General features: G+C 45.4%; 1 protein-coding gene across 1 annotated transcript in view; it reads right to left on the bottom strand.

Annotated features, from left to right (window-relative positions):
• The window catches only part of LOC100352497 (lactase/phlorizin hydrolase), a 48,460-nt gene extending 31,986 nt beyond the window's left edge, over nt 1-16,474 (bottom strand). The window contains exons 1-5 of the mRNA XM_002712428.6: nt 15,800-16,474; nt 9,501-9,580; nt 7,110-7,193; nt 4,198-4,300; nt 2,056-2,134 (exon numbers count right to left, since the gene is read on the bottom strand). Of these exons, the coding sequence (XP_002712474.2) occupies nt 2,056-2,134; nt 4,198-4,300; nt 7,110-7,193; nt 9,501-9,580; nt 15,800-16,439 (986 nt within the window). The 5' untranslated portion in view covers nt 16,440-16,474. The remainder of the gene's footprint in view (nt 1-2,055; nt 2,135-4,197; nt 4,301-7,109; nt 7,194-9,500; nt 9,581-15,799) is intronic.
• Nucleotides 16,475-20,613: the final 4,139 nt, after the last annotated feature.

Below are 20,613 nucleotides of genomic sequence, written 5' to 3'. Positions count from 1 at the left end.
GTAACGTTCACGTGTGGAACACATCCCTGTGGTATAAAGTTCTGGGAAACCATATCACCCTTTACTTGCCCAGTTGAGAAGCGTTTTAGGATCTGGGTGCTTAAGATTGCTACAATATTCAGATAACCTCAAATAGGCTCTGATTTTTAAAAAGTGTAACATTTACAAACTTTGGAACTCTATCATTCAGTAAGAAATTATTTGCAGCTCACTGCTGATTAATATCTGTCCCAAGACCGATTTCCAGTGAATATTCTGCAGCAGCTGGCTTTCCTCTCTTCTCTCTCAAGGGATGACATGTCTCATCGAAAGCGCAAAACTTGGGGCTGGTGTTGTGGTGTAGCAAGTAAAGCCACAGCCTATGATGCCAGCATCTAAACACTCACCAGCTTCCTGCTAAAAGCCTGGGAAAAGCAGCAGAGGATGGCCAAGTACTTGGGCCCCTGTCACCCAACTGGGAGACCTGGATTAAGCTCCTAGCTCGTAGCTTCAGCCTGGCTCAGCCCTGACCGTTGTCGCCACATGGGGAATGAACCAGCAGGCTGAAGACCTGTGTCTCTCCGATTCTTTCAAGCAAACAAATAAATCATTTTTTTTTAAAAGATGTGCAGAGAGGGACTAGTGCTGTGGCATACTGGGTAAAGCTGCTGGCTGCAATTCCAGCATCCCATCGGGACGCTGGTTCAATACCTGGCTGCTCCACTTCCAATCCAGCTCCCACTAATGTACCTGGGAAAGCAGCAGAAGATGGTCCAAGTGCTTAGACCCTTGCACACACGTGGAAGACCCAGAAGAAGCTCCTGCCTTCAGTCTGTCCAGCCCTGGCCATTGTGGCCATTTGGGGAGTAAACCAGCAGATGGAAGATTTTTCTCTGTGTCTCTCCCCTACTCTCTCTCTGTAACTCTGCCTCTCAAATTAAAAAAAAAAAAAAAAGTGCAGGAACTCCTGTCACGTGACTTCAGTGGGGGGGGGGTCCCATCTAGCTCTAAGCTGGCCTTTCACTGAATGCTCACACTGCAGGAGCATCTTTCTTTCACATGCTCACACCTCCAAAGACACCTTTAATTTTTATTTATTTAAAAGATGAGGGGAAAGAGAGAAAGTGAGAAACGTATCACTCTTCCATCTACTGCTTCACTCTCTAAATGCCTACAACAGCCAGGGTTGGGGCAAGCTGAAACCAAGAGTCAGGAACTCAACTAGGGTCTCCCATGTGGGTGGCAGGGACACAAGTACTTGAAGGAACATCTGCTGCCTCTTAGGGTAGTATTAGCAGGAAGCTAGAATTGGAAGCAGGCTCAGACTCAAACCCTGGAACTCCAATATGGCATGTAGTTGTCACAAGAGGCAATTTGACCATGGAGCCAAATGCCTATCCCACTCTAACAGAATCCCCCTTTTTTTTTTCTAAAGATTTATTTATTTATTTGAAAGAGAGTTACAGAGAGGCAGAGGCAGAGAGAGAGAGAGAGAGAGAGAGAGAGAGAGAGAGAGAGAGAGAGAGAAAGTCTTCCATTGCAGGTTCATTCCCCAAATAGCTGCAATTGCTGGAGCTGTGCTGATTTGAAGACAGGAGCCTGTAGCTTCTTCCGGGTCTCCCACATGGGTGCAGGGGCCCAAGGACTTGAGACATCCTTCTCTGCTTTCCCAGGCCATAGCAGAGAGTTGGATTGGAAGTGGAGCAGCCCAGACTTCTGGCGCCCATATGGGATGCTGGCACTGCAGGCAGCAGCTGTACCTGCTATGCCATAACGCTGGCCCCACTCTAATAGACTCTTAAGCCAGAAGTCATGGATTCAAGTCCCAGCTCTGCTAGTTGTATGCAGCTGGGTGAATGAAAAGTTGAGAAAGCCAGATTGTGTGAGCCCCAGAGTAGAACTCAGTGAGAGACAGATTCTCCCTGTTTTCTCTCTGAGCCTTCATTTCTCTATTCTATTGAGTGGCTATAATAAATCCACTGGCCCAAGAGTCAGTGACACCAGTCCCACGAGATTGCACATGTGCAAGAACAGCAGAGTATTGCACCAACATCAGTTACTGAGAGCTAACATTACCTTTTCTTGGAAGTTGATGAACAGCTCAGAAACGCATTAACATCAAACCCAAGAGTGAGCACTTGGTCTTTATTTATGGCTGTAAGAGAAGAAGCTTGATTAACCTGAAGCCTGACCAAGAATATACACATCGAGAATCAACAAATTCCCTCATTCACACAACACAACCAAATGCCAAGCAATGGCTCCAAGAACCTCTGGAATATCCGAGGGCCAAGTGTTTAAAATGTCAGAAGTGATTTCTCCTTCATATAACTTCAAACAGTGGGTCTCACACTTCAGCATAAATCAACATCACCCACAGAACTTGTGCTAATACAGGCTTGGGGGCCCACCTTGAGTCTCTGATGTAGCAGGTGTGTGGTGGGGCCAAGGAAGATGCATTTTCTTTCTTTCTTTCTTTTTTTTTTTTTTTTTTTGACAGGCAGAGTGGACAGTGAGAGAGAGAGAGAGAGAGAGAGAGAGAGACATAGAGAAAGGTCTTCCTTTCTCCATTGGTTCACCCCTCAATGGCTGCCGCTGCTGTTGCACTGTGGCTGGTGCACCGTGCTGATCCAAAGCCAGGAGTCAGGTGCTTCTCCTGGTCTCCCATGGGGTGCAGGGCCCAAGCACTTGGGCCATCCTCCACTGCACTCCCAGCAGATAGCTGGACTGGAAGAGGAGCAACTGGGACAGAATCTGGTGCCCTGACCAGGACTAGAACCCAGTGTGCTGGCACCGCAGGTGGAGGATTAGCCTAGTGAGCCGTGGCGCTGGCTGGAAGATGTATTTCCAACAAGTTCCCAGGTGATGCTGACATTGTGGGTGATACTGGTGGACACAACTTGGAGGACAATTGACTTAGAAGAACTGAAATGTTAGAAAAGAGTGGATGTTTTCAAACATTTGGGATAAAATATGCACAATCCTAAAAGTAATGATTTGACCCACAGAAAAAGCAGTGGAATTTAATAAGAGAACTGGTGGGGCTGGCACTGTGGCATAGGGGATAATGCTGCTGCCTGCAGTGCTGGCATCCCATATTGGTGCTGGTTTGAGTCCTGGCTGCTCCATTGCTGATCCAGCTCTCTGCCATGGCCTGGCAAAACAGAAGATGGCCCAAGTCCTTGGGCCCCTGCACCCACGTGGGAGACCCAGAAGAAGCTCCTGCCTCCTGGCTTCAGATTGGCCTAGTTCTGGCCATTGTGGCAGGCCATTTGAGAAGTGAACCAGTGAATGAAAGAGAGTCTCTCTTTCTCTCTCCTTCTCTAACTTTGCCTTTCAAATAAATAAATAAACTTTTTTTTTTTTTTTTTTTTTTTTTTTTTTTTTTTTTTTTAAAGAGAGAACTGGTTACGCTATCATAGGTGAGTTAGGGTGAGAGTTGTTCAGTGGGGTCTGTGGATAAGGGCCAGGAAGACTTTGGTGCTACCCAGTACCAGGGGGGCCTACAGGATAAAAAAGAACACTGTGGATTTCTCCTATGGTCTAACTATGGGGTGACAGGACTGAACATCAGCCCTCGGCCTGTGACCCTCTAACCCCTTTCTGCAGAGCCGCCAGTGGCCTCCAGCCTCAGTACCTTAACAGCCCCCTCCTCCCCTGACTGGACCAGAGCAGCCTCCTGATCCACAATCAACCAATCACATTCACTCTCAAGAATAATCTGAATGAAGAGACAATGAGAAGATGGTTTTTGAGCTGTGAGTCCAGACCTGAAGGTTCTTAGCATCTTGGTCAGAGGTTTGCCAGGGTTAAGGTAATGAGGATGTGGATCAAGGGGAAGCAGATGGCGCTGGCTGAAGACAGAGAAGCACCAGGCAACCCTGCCAGGAGGGGCAGAAATGAGGGACCTTGTAGGGAGAGGTAACTGAAGGGGATATAAAAGTAGAGATCGGCTGCCCGCTTACAACTCACACCCGAGCCTGACGGCTTGTCTCTGTATGAAGCATCCTGGGCATACCTGCATAGAAGCTCTCCTCTTTCTTGGGTCAGGGGGTGCTTGCTGCAAGGCAGCATCAACAGGAAGGCAGGAGACACCTGGTGCATGGGAGGTGCCTCCGGACCAGCCTCCTCCCTTAGAAACCTCAGACTTTGAGACTGCTACCCACCAAACCAGTGTGCCAAATGTCACTCAGAACCTCTCCCCAGTCTTCCACTCACCTTCGAGAAGACTGAAGAACAGGCTGGCTGGGCTCTTCCTGGAGGAGGGGCAGTCCTGGAGTCTCAGAGTGAAGATGAAAACTTTCACTTTTGGCTCAATGGTCTGAGAAAGATAAGGACCAACAAGTAAACCCAAACTGCCTAGGAAGTACCTTCTGAAAATGTACAAAGTTCCAAGAAGAAAAGCTACCAACACTCATTCTTGCTTTGTAAATGATCGTTAGCCATCTCAGCTAATTCAGTGCATACTCCAAAATGAGCTACACTTTCAATGACACGGGCCACGATCCTCACCGAAGGACCACCCCCAGTTAGTCCTTCATCACAGGCCTAGGAGGCAGCTCTTCAAGCCAGGACTACATTAGGATCAGGAACAAGGCCATTCACTCACAGCAGGAACCAGCGTTAATCAAGAAGATTAATTAAGATGCCACTAGTATGCTATTTATGGGCATCTGAGGTCTGCTTCAAGATTATCCCAACAGGGAGTGAGGAGAGAGGGGTGTAGTTCAGACAACACCAACCTTGGGCCAACAGCTTTGGAAGCTGTAAATAGCTTCACAGAGGTTCATTCTACTTTTCTACTTTTGGATGTATCTGAAATTTTCCATAACAAGAAGTTAAAGGAGTTGTCAGGATTACATTTATTTTTTAAATATATTTTTATTTTTTGAAAGACAGAGTTACAGAGAGAATAGAGACAGAGAGAGAGGTTTTCCATCTACTGGTTCACTCCCCAGATGGCCACAATGGCTGGTACTGCGCCGATCCAAAGCCAGGAACTAGGAGCTTCCTCCGGGCTTCCCATGCAGGTGCAGGGGCCCAGAGATTTGGGCCATCTTCTACTGCTTTCCCAGGCCACAGCAGAGAGCTGGATCAGAAGTGGAGCAGCTGGGACTAGAATCGGCGCCCATATGAGATGCTGATGCCTCCTGTCCTGCGTGTGGTAACCATGCTTGGGAAATGCTGCCTGGTATGTACCACAGCTGTTGCCACTTGTCACTCTGAATCTTTGAGCTGCAGCTGAGCTGTCAGGTGCAACGGGTGGAACTGAATTCCTATCAAGGAAACAAAAGGACCAAGAACAACTGCCTGGCATTTAATCCTAATAAATGGCTGTTTTAAAATGGAAAGTTTTACTAGGTGGCTGGCTGGCTGTGGACTGAGGCTTCACAGCATTGTTCAGACACTGGTGGGAGCAGAATCTTGACAATGTTGTGACATAAAATGAGAACACTCCGGACCACATCCTCAAGAATAAATGGTGCCAGTTCTGCTGCCTGCTTCTCAAAGGCCTGCTGCATCTGTGTGACCTAGATGGTTTTAGAACATGAGCAGTGTCTGAACCCCTTAGTTTAGCAATATGCTCTGGTTGAATTCCTCATGGAAGACAACAGGTAGATTTAGTCAGCATGGGTATAAGCTGACCTGGAAGACAGCATTTTTAAGGCCCAGAAATCTTGGCCACAAGCCCACAAGTTCAGGCTCTGGGTTGCACGTAAGTTCAGATTCAGGTGAGAAGGTGTTTACAAAAACAACTAACATCATTTATAATTTAAAAATGTTACACCTGTCATAATGCACCTACACAGTTTAGATTTATCTTTGTTTTGAGAAGCAGAGTATTGTTCAAGAATGAGAAGACCTTGGTTCTAATCCCAAACTCAACACTCACTATTCAGAATCTGTACTTGGCTAAGTTTCCTAAACCTTGGAGCGTGTTGTGGGGTAGAAACCATGTGTGGACTAAACTCCTTGCACAGTGACTGGCATGAAGCACTATATTGACAGAGTTCCTGTGGATGCATTGGTTGGCCTTGATTGTATCATCCTACTGTTGGTAGATAAGAAAAGCAGTGGTGTCTACACTGGAGGCTGAAAGCACAGACATTGGAACTGGATTGATGCTTGTGTATCCATTGCAAGTCTCCTGCCTCAGCGTCAATATAGCTGGGTCACTGCTTGGCATTACTGACTTGCCCTTTCAATGGATAGTTCCTTGGATAAACCATTCTCCTGGTGGTGGAGGTGGTGGGACTCCAAACTGAGGGTTGTGAATAGGGGTTTCTCAGCCTGCCTCCTGATAGGCACAGGACTAAAAAGAGAGAACAATGGTTTCATGCTGCAACCTACAAAGCCAAGAGTTCTTATATGAGTGAATCCTGGTGGTCAGGTATCTGCAGAGAGGCCTGAGAGAAGACTGCTCTTCAGGGTTATGCACAGGATCATGAGGAGGACTTGGAAGGTGCAAGAGAAACAACTGTGCATAGTCAGTTATTTCCCATAAGGAAATGGGAGATAGTTGGGACTGCAAGGAGTTAAGTAAGGAAGTCACACAGCAAGAGCCAAGTGTAAGGGATAGTTGGGTAGGAGGCTTCCAGCACAGCTCTCTGACAGGCCAGCAACATGAGACTTGAGAAAAACAATAACGGGTATGGTAAGCAGACTCCCGAGGTTACTGGAAGGTCCCCACAGTTGGAATTGAATCAACAGACTTTGGTGTGAAATTTTTAAAAAATTATGGTAAAATAAACAACATAAATGTTATCTCACCAATGTTTAAGAGTAAAAAATCAAATCACGCTGTTGGGTAAAGCTCACCACCACTGGCAAATATTCTTCTTATAACTCAGAATGAACAATGGATTTCAGTTCTCAGCAGGTTTCTTCCCAAAGAGCAGAAGGTCCATGTGACCGTTTCCTTCACAAGATAGCCCCGTTATCCTTTCCAGGAAGACTGCCTGACAGCCCAAGCTTCTCGGGATGCCTTCGATGGAAACCCCAAATGCCCCTCAGTAGGCCTTCTGACTGTGGGTGCAAGTCCAGTTCATGCATTAGCCAAAGCGTTACATGTCTAATATGCTCTCAGGAAACTTAATCATAATCACCAGTATGAAAAGGTCTCACATTACCTGCAATTCACTCAGCTTCTCTGGTAGACTCGTCTCACTTTGGCATTCATAAGACAAATCAAGAGAGAGGAAATCAATCGAGTCCTAGAAATAAACAGGCCATTAGAACATAAGCATTTTCAAGACAAAGAGGTGCTCAGAGTTACCCTTTTCTGTTTTCCTCCTTATTACTAAAATGATTAGTTCAAAATGGAATTCTCCAAGGGAGAAGGAGGCAGGAGAAAACACAGGAATGGAGTGAGAATATGTGTAGCTTTGCGTGTGTGGAGGGCTGCCTGTGTGTTGTTGGGAATACACTATGTGCTCAGCCCAGGGCTTGGCACAAAGAAAGTACTCAATTAAGTGTATACGCTGAGAGGGCTGAAAGTGAATGAATGAATATGCAGAAATGGTTGGTTCCCATCAGTGTAGTGCAGCACCCGTGGAGATTGTTGGAGGCAATGGCTGTTCCTGGGTGGTATAATCCTCGTGGCTCACACATTGCTCTGATGGGGGCAGTTGAGCCCTCAGCTGTCACAGGCTCCATAGTGATCTCTGCAGGCCCTACTGATATTTTGGTTTCTGTTTTAATTTTAGGCCATATATGAAGCCCACTCAGTTAGCCCTGGCCTGGCCCATTCTACTAGCCAAGAGCACAGCCGTTATGGTCCCGGTCCTTGACAAGCCCATCCACCCTCTTATTAAGGATTACTCCTCTGCCCTATCACTGGCCTGCATGTGCTCAAAGAACAACAGATTCACAGTCAAAACACGTGGAGGACTGAGGATAATGGCATCTGGTGAGAATCAGGAGCACTGTGCTTTACAATTGATTACCCACGTGCTCCCTACTGCTTTCCCAAAGAAGTTATCAGTGTTGGCTAAAGACTTACACCCTCGCTCTCTGCTGGAAATTATCACTCAAAGTTTCCCCTACTCAGCCTCTGTGATCTTGCTTCTGTGTGTCAGTTCTGTACAATACACAATAATTGAATTCCGATTTCTGAAAGTCACTGTCGTAGGTTAAATAAATTGGAGAGTTTCACTTAAAGATGTATGAGATACACAGAGCATACAAGTTAATAGGAAGGTATAGTAAATGTGACAGTTAAGATGAAGAAAAGGCAGCTAAGTCAGAAGTTACAAAAAGTTCACACCAGTCATTCTCAAACTTTGTTGAGAATTAGACTCATCTGGGAACCTGGAACCCTAGGAAGGCTCAGGTTCAACCCATGGTGGTCAGCTTTGGTCTGTGTTCTTAACTACTCCCAAAGTTATGATACAGGCAAATGCTTGGGAACCACTGGGCTGACAAATGGGGAAAGGGTACTTAAGTTGAGAGAGGGATTATTAGTAAGTGGGCCTCCTAAAGGAATGCAAATTCACATGGACATTAACAATCGGTAGGATTTTTCTGGAAGCTTTGTGAAAGGATGGAGGTCCGAAAGACATCAATTAGAGAGTGCAGGAGAGTGGGAAGCAAACATACCAGACACTAAGACAGGAAGTACAGTGGGTGTGCATACATGCACACACACACAGGAAAGCTCAGAGGGATTGGTACTTATTTAGGGGAGTGTGACCTCTATCAGGGAATGTATCAGATCTGTGCTGTTAGATTACCCAGAAGCACTGATAGCACATACAGGGCAGAAAGACCAGTTCAAAGGCTGCTGCAGGACAAGCATTTTTCTAATCAATACCCAACTCTCCTGAGTACACAACTGATAGTTGTTATCACCCATTGTAAAATAGTTTAGATGGCATCTGACCATGTAATATGCCTGGGAGTTGTTTACCTAAGGTCTTATCACATGTGAACTGGTCAGTCTAGAGACTGGAATCTGACACATGGGGTCCCCTAGAATGTCCAGAGAGTAGCAAGCAGGGCAGCATCTCCAGCACCTTGTCAATTCCAGATAACCACAGAAATTAGCATTTTTTTCTGATAGTTTTCCCCATTGCCTCACAGTCAAAAAAGAGGCTAAGCTGTTGACCTCTCAGATTCTTCAACTTTTTTTTTTTTTAAATCATAGTCCAAGAGGTACAGTTGGAAGATGCAGAAGGTAGGATGGGTAATCCAGGGAGCACACTTGAACAGCTCTTTTACCATAATATCTGTTTTTCTATTGACCAATCTCTTCTCCAGGAAACTATTCTGGACCCTTTTAATAAAAAAAATCAAAGAAGCAGAGGCATTTGGTGTTTTGTGTGGGTGAGGTGAACTGACCAAGTAAGAGCTGGAACTACAACAAAAGAGATTTTGTTTTAAAGTAATCATGAATCTAGAGAATGTACACTACCCAGAAGAGGCATCTGCAAAACTGTCAAACCAAAAGTCAAAAATTTCCCCCATTTTTAACACTAAAACCACAACTTTCCCTGGCTGCGCTCTCTGTGGGCTCTTATCACCTTGGCAAGTGCAGACGTGGATGATTCTAGCAGCAGCTCCGAGATCTCTTCAGCCTGGAGGACCACGGAGACCTTTCCTCCTGAAACCAAGCAGATTAGTGAAGAGCAGTGAGTGAGGGCAGGGGACTGACTGCGGAAGCCACTGGGGCACGCATTTCCTTTCTATTTGATGTTCACCAACTTTCCAAAGTATTTCTGAAGAAATCACCCACATGACTTTCCTCCAAATGAGTGATTTTAGAAAAAAAGGTGAGTGGGGTCAGTGCTGTGGCATAGTGGGTAAAGCTGCCGCCTGCAGTACCATCATCCCGTATGGGTGCTGGTTCAAGTCCTGGCTGCTCCACTTCCGATCCAGCTCTGTGCTGTGGCCTGGGAAAGCAGCAGAGGATGGCCCAAGTCCTTGAGACTCTGCACTTGTGTGGGGGGTCCGGAAGAGGCTCCAGGCTTCAGATCAGCCAGTGCCGGCCATCTGTTGTGGCCATTTGGGGAGTGAACCAGCAGACAGAAGACTTTCCTCTCTCTGCCTCTGCCTCTGTTACTCTGCCTTTCAAATAAATCTTAAAAAAAAAAAAGATGAGCTTACAAAACTAATGTTCCTTTATAGAGTCCTTTATAGAATGTTTTGTATAAATCAGGACAACAAAACGCAGAGCAGTTGGAATATTCTTCTAAAATGAAGCAGATGGGGCTGGCAGTGTGGTATAGAAAGTTAAGACTCTGCCTGCAGTGCTAGCATCCCCTGTGAGCACCAGTTCAAGTCCCAGTTGCTCCACTTCTGATCCACCTCCCTGCTAATGTGCCTTGGAATGCCGAAGACGGCCCAAGTACTTGGCCTCCGCACCTACGTGGGAGACCCCAAAGAAATTCCTGGCTGCTGGCTTCAGTCTGGCCCAGCCCTGGCCATTGAGGCTGCTGGCTTCAGTCTGGCCTATTCCCGGCCATTGAGGGGATCTGGGGAGTGAATCAGAGGATGGAAGATCTCTCCTTCTATTTCTGCTTTTCAAATAAATCGATAAATCTTAAACAAACAAACAAGCAGTTACCTTGCCCTGCCACAAACAAGGCAAGAAGGGGCAAAGAGAGAACTCTAAGATTTATTGATTTATTTGAAAGGCAGAGAGAGAGAGAGAGAGAGAGAGAGAGAGAGAGAGAGAGAGAGAGAAAGAGGTATCTCCTCCATCTATTGGTTACTCCTCAAATCACCGCAATAGCCAGAGCTGGGGCAATCTGAAGTGAGGAACCAGGAACTCTATTCCATCTCCCACGTGGGTACAGGGGCCCAAGCACTTGGGCCATCTTCTGCTGCTTTCCCAGGCTCATTATCAGGGAGCTGGATTGGAAGTGGAGCAGTTGGCACTTGAAAGGGCACCCGTATGGGGTGCTGGCCCTTTACCTGCTATGCCACAGCGCTGGCCTTGACAGAATCTTTTCTAAACTTCTGTTTTTACAGGTAGGTTGCTCCCAGTAAACTGCTGTTACGTGGTCTTTATTCACCATACCAACATCAACAGAGTCCCTACTGTGCATCAAGGAGGAAACAAGTAAAATATAAACATGTGTAGCTCATAGTCATTCTCAAACTTTTGTATCCTTCAGAATTGATGCCCACCCTCAGAGATTCAGAGTCGGGACATTGAGGAAGGCCCAGGATTGTGCATTTTAATGTACTCCCTCCTTCAGTGAGTCTGATGCACCCCCACAATCACTGCTGGAGCTGGGAGTCCTCATTCAGTGTCGCTATTTATTTATTTATTTATTTTGTTTTTGACAGGCAGAGTGGACAGTGAGAGAGACACACAGAGAGAAAGGTCTTCCTTTGCCGTTGGTTCACCCTCCAATGGCTGCTGTGGCCGGTGCACTGCACTGATCCGAAGCCAGGAGCCAGGTGCTTCCTCCTGGTCTCCCATGCGGGTGCAGGGCCCAAGCACTTGGGCCATCCTCCACTGCACTCCCGGGCCACAGCAGAGAGCTGGACTGGAAGAGGAGCAACCAGGACAGAATCTGGCACCCCAACCGGGACTAGAACCCGGTGTGCCAGCACCACAGGTGGAGGATTAGCCTATTGAGCCACGGCACCGGCCCAGTGTTGCTATTTAAAATCAATCTTCATCCCATACTGGATTCCACATTTCCTGAGGACTGAAACTTCAACATTCCTTCAGTTCCTTCAAGTATCAAACTTAGAGCTGGATCTACAGAAGGGCCTGTGATTTGGAAACACTAAGGAAAAACTGCACAAAACTAGGTTCACGACTGGAATTATAGAATAATGTGACTGAACTCTTTCTCATCCAAATTGTCCACAGGCAGAATATAAACCCAGCTAATGAAATCACCACTAGCAATCACAACAGTGCTTATTTTGTTAAGCATAATGGAACTTTGAAATCATCTGAGTATGACACATTCAGTTTACATTTTGATAATATAATTTTCTAGTTACCTGATGATCATCCCCAGTGGAATCATTTCACCTTTCATAGATTTCCAGGCTTCAGCCTGTTTCTCATCAGAACACATGTTCTCTTGGGGTGGCACTGTGGCGTAACGTTTAAGCCTCTGCCTGCAGTGCCAGCATCCCCTTTGGACACTGGTTCAAGTTCTGACTACTTCACTTCTAATCCAGCTCCCTGCTAATGTACCTGGGAAAGCAGCTAAGGATGGCTCAAGCACTTAGGCCCCTACACCCATGTGGGAGACCGGGAAGAAACTCCTAGATCCTGTTTTCAGCCATGCCCAGCCCCGGCTGTTGCAGCCAGGGAGTGAATCAATGGATGGATGGAAGACTCTGTCTTTCAAATAGTTAAATTAATTAAAAAAGAACACATGCTCTCAATCTGTGTTTAACATTACAAAACATACATTATCATCTACAGGCCAATCAATCTCTAGGCATAATTAACTAAGAAATCATTTCTATTTTGACATTGCAAGCTGATTTTATAATTATATCTGAAGTTTCAGTAATTCTCATAGTCAGTGTCAGCACTGTGGTGCAGCTGGGTTAAAGCCACAGCCTTGGGGCCAGAGCCATGGCTCACTAGGTTAATCCTCCGCCTACGGCGCCGGCATCCCATATGGGCACCGGGTTCTAGTCCCAGTTGCTCCTCTTCCAGTCCAGCTCTCTGCTGTGGCCCAGGAGGGCAGTGGAGGATGGCCCAAGTGCTTGGGCCCTGCACCCACATGGGAGACCAGGAAGAAGTACCTGGCTCCTGGCTTTGGATCTGCGCAGCGCTGGCCGTGGCAGCCATTTGGGGAGTGAACCAATGGAAGGAAGGCCTTTCTCTCTGTCTCTGTCTCTCTCACTGTCTATAATTCTACTGTTGAATAAATAAATAAATAAATAAAGCCACAGCCTGCAGTGCCAGCAATCCATATGGGTGCCCAATTTGAGTCCTGGCTGCTCCATTTCCGAGCCAGTTCACTGCCTGGGAGGGCAGTGAAGGTTGGCCCAAGTACTTGAGGCCCTGTACCCACATGGTAGACCTAGAAGAAGCTCCTGGCTTCTTGCTTTGGCCTGGCCCAGCCCTAGTCATTGCAGCCATTTGGGGAGTGAACCAGCGAACTGAAGATCTCTGTCTCTCCTTCTGTAACTCTGCCTTTCACACAAACAAATAATCTAAAAAAATTCTCATAGCCTACAAAATAATCAGTATGGTTTCCTCTCTGTTCCCAGTGAATGCATAAGCTATATTTTTTAAAATAATGCAAAATGCAGATTACTAAAGACTAGGTTCTCCTTTTAAGCTCGCAATTCATATTTTCTTTGGGACTGAAAGTGGGTAATTTTTCTGATGCATGATAATTTATCTCAAAATTTTTGCTTAGTGTGATTAAAGCAGATAGGTGTTCACATCTATAAAACTCAAAATTGAGCTTTATTTTTGGTGAAGAATTGACCACATTTGGATTGTGTAGAAAATCAGCGCATGGAATTGTGGTAAGTTCATATCCCTAGGAGGCATGACTAGTACTTTTAGACTTTCTGTTTCTAGCACAAAGTAGTCATTCTTCCAAAATCCACTGTGGGTTTCAACACAAAAGATCCCCCTTCTCTTTTGCCTGAATGTATCAATAAATTAATCTGGTCAGTAGTGGGTACAGGGTTAAGTTGCCAGTGGAGATGCCCACATTCCATATCCAAATGCCTGGTTGAAGTCCTCCTTCCTCCAATTCGATCTAGCCTCCTCCTGATGAGCACTTTGTAAGGCAGCAGGTAATGGCTTAATTACCTGGGTCCTTGCCACCCATGTGGGAGACCTGGATTGGATTCTGGGCTCCTAGCTTTGGCCAAGCCTAGCTTTGGCTATTGAGGACATTTGTAGAGCAAATGGAAGATCTCTCAAATAAAATGAAAATAAACAAAAGTTAAAAATCTGACCAATAGAGAACTGCCAGGATCACTTCTTCAAGCACTGTGTCCTGGAGTGGGATAAGGATCATGGAGTATGTCCTACATGTGATTCTACTCTTCCCATCCTCCTCCTATCCCAACCTCTTTTTTTGTATTTTCCCCTAGGGAAGCCCATCTAATGTGTTGGTAGGAGGCTTGTAATAACACATGAAAAGTTCAAAAAAGAATGGCATTGGGTTTGTTAAAAATTGTGGAAAAATGTAAGTAACAAAATTTTCCATTTTAAACATTAAGTGTACAACTTTGTGGTGTTAACTACCTTCACACTGTTGTGCAGTCATTGCCATGGTCCATATCTCCATGACTCTTTCATCTTCCCAAACATAAATTCTGTAACCATTAAACAATAACTCATCATACCCATAATTACTTATCTACTTTATGTCTGTATGAATATGCTTGTTTTGGGTGAAGTACTTCATTTGAGAGGAATCATACATCATTTGTCCTTTTTTGGTCTGGCATATTTCATTTAAAATAATGTCTTCAAGATTCACCTATGTTGTAGCATGTATCAGGATTTATTTCCTTTTTTGTTTTTTTTTTTTTGACAGGCAGAATGGACAGTGAGATCCAGCTGGATCCAGCTCTGGATCCAGAGAGCTGGATCGGAAGTGGAGCACGTGGGACTTGAACCGATGCCCATATGGGATGCCGGCGCTTCAGGCCAGGGCGTTAACCTGTTGCGCCACAGCGCCGGCCCCAACAGGGATCTTTCATCTGCTGGTTTACTCACCAAATGGCCACAGTGGCCAGGGCTAGGCCAGGCCAAGGCCAGGAGTCAGAAGTCTCCCACATGAGTGACAGGGGCCCTACCACTGGCCCATGGTCCACTGTTTTTCCCAGACCATTAGCACAGGAGCTGGATTGGAAGTAGAGCAGCCAGTACACAAACACATTGGATACCAGCATCACAGGTGACTGTCCTACCTTCTACATCACAAAGCAGGACCCTATCTTCAACTTCTTAATGATTATTCCTTAATCACACACAAAAAAATCATAGCATTACCAAATAAAATGACTCCCCAAAGAATGGGTGCCGAAAAGATGCACAAGTACTGAAGAACTCTGAGATTCATAGAGCTGGGGAGGGATGGGGTGCACAGTGCAGGAGAAACATGACTACATTTGGAAACTACTCAAAAACACTTGGAAACTCTAAAAAAGAAAACACAGTTTTAAGTAGTTATGACTACTATTACTATGCTATCAGAAAAGTCAGCCAAAAGAAAAGATTGATAAGTTTAACTTAAAGAAAGAACTCCTCCTCATCAAAGACTCCATGAAAATAGCATGAGGCCAGCATTGTGGCACAGAGGGATAAACTGTTGCCTGCAACACCAACATTCCACATGGGTGCCAGTTCGTGTCCTAGCTGTTCCATTTTTGATCCAGCTCCCTGCCAATGCACCTGGGAAGGCAGCAGAGGATGGCGCAAGTATCTGGGCCTCTGCCACCCACATGGGAGACCTGGATAAAGCTCCTGGCTCCTGCTTTGGCCTGGCTCAGCTATGGCCAAATCAATCAGCAGATGGAAGATATCTCCCTCTTACCTGCCTCCCTTCCTCCCTCCTCTCTCTCCTTCTCTTGCTTTCTTTCACTAACTCAGTCTTTGTTATGAATAAATACAGTATTTTTTCAAAAAGTGAACATGTTTATAAACCAAGAATGACTTCAATTCTGCAGATTATCTTTGACTTCTTAACGACTGTCCCTCAATCCTAAAATAAAAATCAAAGCATTAATGAAATGACCACACCCCAAATGAGTGCAGAGAAGATGTATAATTACATAAGAAATTTGAGATTCATGGGGCGGGGGCATGCAGAAGCATGAAAACATTTGAGACAGCTCAAACATTTGGAAACTCATTTGTACTCACCCTGAGCAGCATACTTTTGGTGGTAAATCTCATAGGCTTTTCTGTGGGCCTCAGTGAGGAGCTGGAGACGCCAAGCTCTTGAATCCTGCTGAGGGAGCTCCCTTATGGCTGCCTCCAAGTCACTAAAGGTGAGCCAGACCCCCACGAGGTCCCCAAAGGCATGGAAGGCGAAGGTGGCATACTCAGCGAAGAGGTCAGCGAAGACGTCACTCCTCAGGGCGCTGCTGGCAGGGAGGTGCTGGTGGTGCAGGACGACCATGGGCTGAAGCTGCGCAGCCCTGAGGGCCTCAAGGAGCTGCCGGTAGCACCGCACTGCGTTCTCATCTGGGTCTCCGGAGCGTCCTGCTGGGAGGAGCTGTGCCCACGACAGAAACACTTTATAATGGGTGATCTCACTGGCACGAAGACTGCTGAAATACTCTGGCAGGAAAGCGGGCAGTGGCTGGGAACAAACATAAAGGTCTTTGCCCCCTGCTGCAAAATCAGAAGTCTGGTTTCCCTGTGGATACTGCAGGCTGAGCAGTAGGTCAGTGGTTAGAGGCCCTGCAGCTGAAATGAAATTGCTATCAGATTCCCAGTCTGACCCCCGGCAGGAGAAACTCAGGAGGACAGTAAAGACTATACTCCAAAAGAGCTCCATTTTCAAGGAGCTACCAGGAGGTACATGGAAGGACGCCTGGCTTTATAGCTCCAGCTCATGTTATAAAATACAAAGGGATTATTGGCACTTAATATTTAACCATGTTATCTAGAATAAAGAAATCAGTGCCTGGCTCAGTAATGTAACAGATATAATCAAAAGGCAGTCAGAGATAACACAGAAATTTCAAAATTTCCACACAAGCAGAGGAACCTAGGAAAATATCTGAAGAGAAAGAGTTCTTTACATTTTTGTCTTACAAAAGATGTCAAAATTTGTCCACATAATAGACAATATGTCTCTATTTTCCCCTTTAAGAATGGGCAAATAAACAATACATTTTGTAAAATGTTTCAACAACATAGAAATGCCTATGAAAAATTTGCAAATCCCTCTTTATCCTCTCCCCTTGCCTTTGTAGGATAAACAACAACGGCTTCCTTCCAATTTTCTTTCTCTGCATGCCTTAATGGTTACTCAGGAGTCAGAATGCCTGGATTTAGTATTATCTGGTAAAAGTTACATCGCTGTGCTTATTTCATCACTCATAGAAAACACTAATTGGGGTAGGCATTGAAATGCAGTGGGATAAACCATTGCTTGAGATGCTAGCGTCCCACCACTGTGGTAGGTATCCCAGTTCCTATACTTCCAATCAAACTTCCTGCTAATGTGCCTATAAAGGTGGTGGATGTCCAAGTACATACATCCCTGCCACTTATGTGGGAGACCAGAACAGAGTTCCTGTCTTTTGCAAGGATTGCATTTCCTCTTTCTCTCTCCCTTCTCTGTTATTCTGCCCTTCAAATAAATTTTAAAAATTTGTCTAAAAAAGAAAATAATTAATGTCAGGAAATTAAGTGGGTCATTCTTGTCGCACGTTTAAAACAATGCAACTGAATGATAATCATTATGACTTGGGGTCAGCGCTGTGGCATAGTGGGTTAAGCTGCTACCTGCAACACCAGCATCCATAGGGCACCAGTTCGAGTCCCAGCTGCTCCGCTTCTGATCCAGCTCCTTGCTATTGCACTGGGAAAGCAGCAGAAGATAGCCCAAGGGTGTGGGTCCCTGCTACCCATGTAGGAGACCAGGAAGAAGTTCCTGGCTCCTGGCTTTGGCCTGGTCTGTTGCAGCCATCTGGGGAGTGAACCAGCAGATTTAAAATCTCTCTCTTCTTTCTTTCAATAATTAACAAATCTTTAAAACAAAAACAAATTAGGCTCAAATTTAAATCCTACCTACAGTTAAAAATGTGCCTCAATCTCTCTCCCTGGGTAGCAAGTTATAAAATTTCATTTTTTTTTCTTTTCAAACTTCCATTAATATACCAATTTCCTAGATATGAAATTCTTCAGGTTAACTGGTCATTTGTTTTCCTTCTGGGATTTGTGTTCATATCCTTTCTCCATTTTTATTTTAGCCTGCTATTCATACAAAAACTTTTACTAGAGTTTGGATATCAGATATTAAAACAAGATATAGGGGTCTAATACTGAGGTATAGTAGACTAAGCCTCCACCTGCAGTACCAGCATCCCATACAGGCACCAGTTCTTATCCTGGCTGCTCCAATACAGCTCTCTGCTTATGGCCTGGGAAAGCAGTGGAAGATGTCCCAAGTGCTTGGGAACCTGCACCCACATGGGAGATCTGTAAGAAGCTCCTGGCTCCTGCCTGGCTCAGCTCCAGCTGTTGCGGCCATTTAGGGAGTGAACCAGCAGATGGAAGACCTTTCTCTCTGTCTCTTCCTCCCTGTCTATAACTCTCTCAAATAAATAAACAAAATCTTTTTAAAAAAACATGATATAGAAAATTTTCTCCAACTTTTAAGTTGGTTTATGTCTTCAAGATACGTGACCTGGTACCATAATTTTCTAAAGCCCCCATGTCAAACCAATTTCTATATTTTTGTTTTAACCTTTGCCTTAAATTTATTTAAATCTACATTTTGTTTTTAACCTTTAGCTGTTGAACCACTGTGAATTCTGTATATGTGGCATAGCAGGATAATTTCTAACATTGTTGAATATACCATTCCTCCCCCAGTATTTGAAATGCCACTTTATCAGTAATGAAAAATCTGTACATGTAGATGTTTCTGGACTTTGATTAATTTATCTATTCCTGTGCCAGTACCACATAATCTTAATTGCTATAGTGTAGCAAGTACTTTTTGTTTCTGATAGGACAAGGCCTCTCCTGCCTTGTTTTTTTTTTTTCTCCCCTAGAATCTTCTTGCTTATATTGGCATATTTTCTTTTCCATGTGACCTGGATATATTTCCTTTTCAGAACATCCACATCTACCTCATTTTTGTGTGTATCCCACAGTATTGCTATAACTTACATAATGATTTCCTTATTCATAGACATTTGGTGGGATGTGTAATACATAATGAAAATGCATATTTACAGATCAGTTGACAACTTAAAATATTCAAACTTTCCCATTCTGGAATATGTCTCCCTCCTTATCTGAAATATTTACCTGTCTTCACAAAGATCTCATATTTGTTAGCATAGGCAGACAGCTAGATACAAGTGCAGCTGAGATGTCCCGGGAAGCTTCCAGGACTTTCCATATCCTCTGGTGAGGCTTCCTTATCCACTAATCCTTCACCTTCCTGACAAGTATGTGTGAAGGGGCGGGCATAACCATTCCATTTTGGGACATTGGTTCAAGTACTGGCTGCTCCACTTCTAATCCAGTTCCCTCCTAATGCACCTGATCTTACAGATTGTAACCAACTCTCAGGAAACTGTCAGTCTCAGAAACTGCCAGGATTATTAACAGTAATGTTGTTTTCTGGAAGAGAGCCACAAGATGGGGGGCACAGCTTATATTATAGAATATTACATTTTTCCCTTAAAAAAAAAAAAGCAGTATGACCTTTAGGCTGGCGCCGTGGCTCACTTGGTTGATCCTCTGCCTGTGGTGCCGGCATCCCATATGGGTGCTGGGTTCTAGTCCTGGTTGCTCCCTTTCCAGTCCAGCTTTCTGCTGTGGTCCGGGAAGGCAGTGGAGGATAGCCCAAGTGCTTGGGCCCCTGCACCAGTGTGGGAGACCAGGAGGAAGCACCTGGCTCCTGGCTTCAGATTGGCGTAACTCTGGCCGTGGCAGCCATCTAGGGGGTGAACCAGCGGAAGGGAGACCTTTCTCTCTGTCTCTCTCACTGTCTAACTCTATCTGTAATAAAAAAAATTAAAAAAAAAAACAAAAAGAAAACAATCTTGGACATTCATCTTACAGGACAGAAATGAATTAAGAAAGACCAACAAAGCAATGCAATAAGTTTTGTTCTTAAACTGCCTAAAGAAAGAACAACTTTCACGCACTCTGATAGACAAGTTGGAGGAGCTTAAGCTGAGAGAACTGTGCCTGACCAGGAGCAGCTAGCTGGCAGGAAGGGTAGAACGTGGGTGGAGAAGGTCCTTGGTACCCCTGCTTCTGGCACGGGTTCCAGCATGCAGGCAGTCTGGGTAGGCAGTGGCATGTCCAGTGCACCTTGAGTCCGAAAGGCAGGCATATTAGTAGCCTGGTGCCTTGGTTGCTGAGTGCGAGCAGAGGCCACCACTTAGGCATGAAGGGGTCAGGCATGAGCCACCATGACTGCATGGTGAGCCTGTCTCTCAAGTGTTCTTACGCCATGGGAGGATCCAGGATAAAGGTGTTGGTAGGGCCCCTTGCCAAATATGGACTAACCAAGAGCCAAGAGAGACAGCAACAGGGCACACCCAGGGGTCAGTTGCAGGAGCCACCCTGAGGTTGTTCTGGGGAGATAATGAAGGTCTCACCTGAGGTGCCATTGCCTATGCTCCCCTGTCCTTGTGCTCCCCTGTCCTTGTGCTCCCCTGGTTCAGCCCTGAGCCTCTCTCCCAGGAGCAGACTGCAGCCCGGATAGCAAAGTCCCTGCTAGCTGAGGCCCTGAGAAGCCAGCTCGCTAAGTTTGCGTGCTCAGGCTGTGTCTAGGTGAAGTCAATGCAGGCATTCTTCCTCCTCTCATGCCTGCTAAGGTTAGGGTGCCTCTGGCAGTTTGGCAGTCTCTCATTCAGCTCTTCTGTCTATAGGACTCACCTGTTGTATCGCTCAGATACTTGTTCAACTATGCAGCATCTTCCTTTTCCTCTTTGTACAGCGTGTCCCTGGGCTTCAGAACTGACACCTTGGCTTGT

The sequence above is a fragment of the Oryctolagus cuniculus genome, chromosome 3, assembly GCF_051225735.1.
Source record: "Oryctolagus cuniculus isolate XC-2025 breed Fujian yellow rabbit chromosome 3, ASM5122573v1, whole genome shotgun sequence".
Taxonomy (NCBI): domain Eukaryota; kingdom Metazoa; phylum Chordata; class Mammalia; order Lagomorpha; family Leporidae; genus Oryctolagus; species Oryctolagus cuniculus.
The sequence above is the reverse complement of the archived record's forward strand: the minus strand, read 5'-3'. Positions and strand labels throughout refer to the sequence as shown.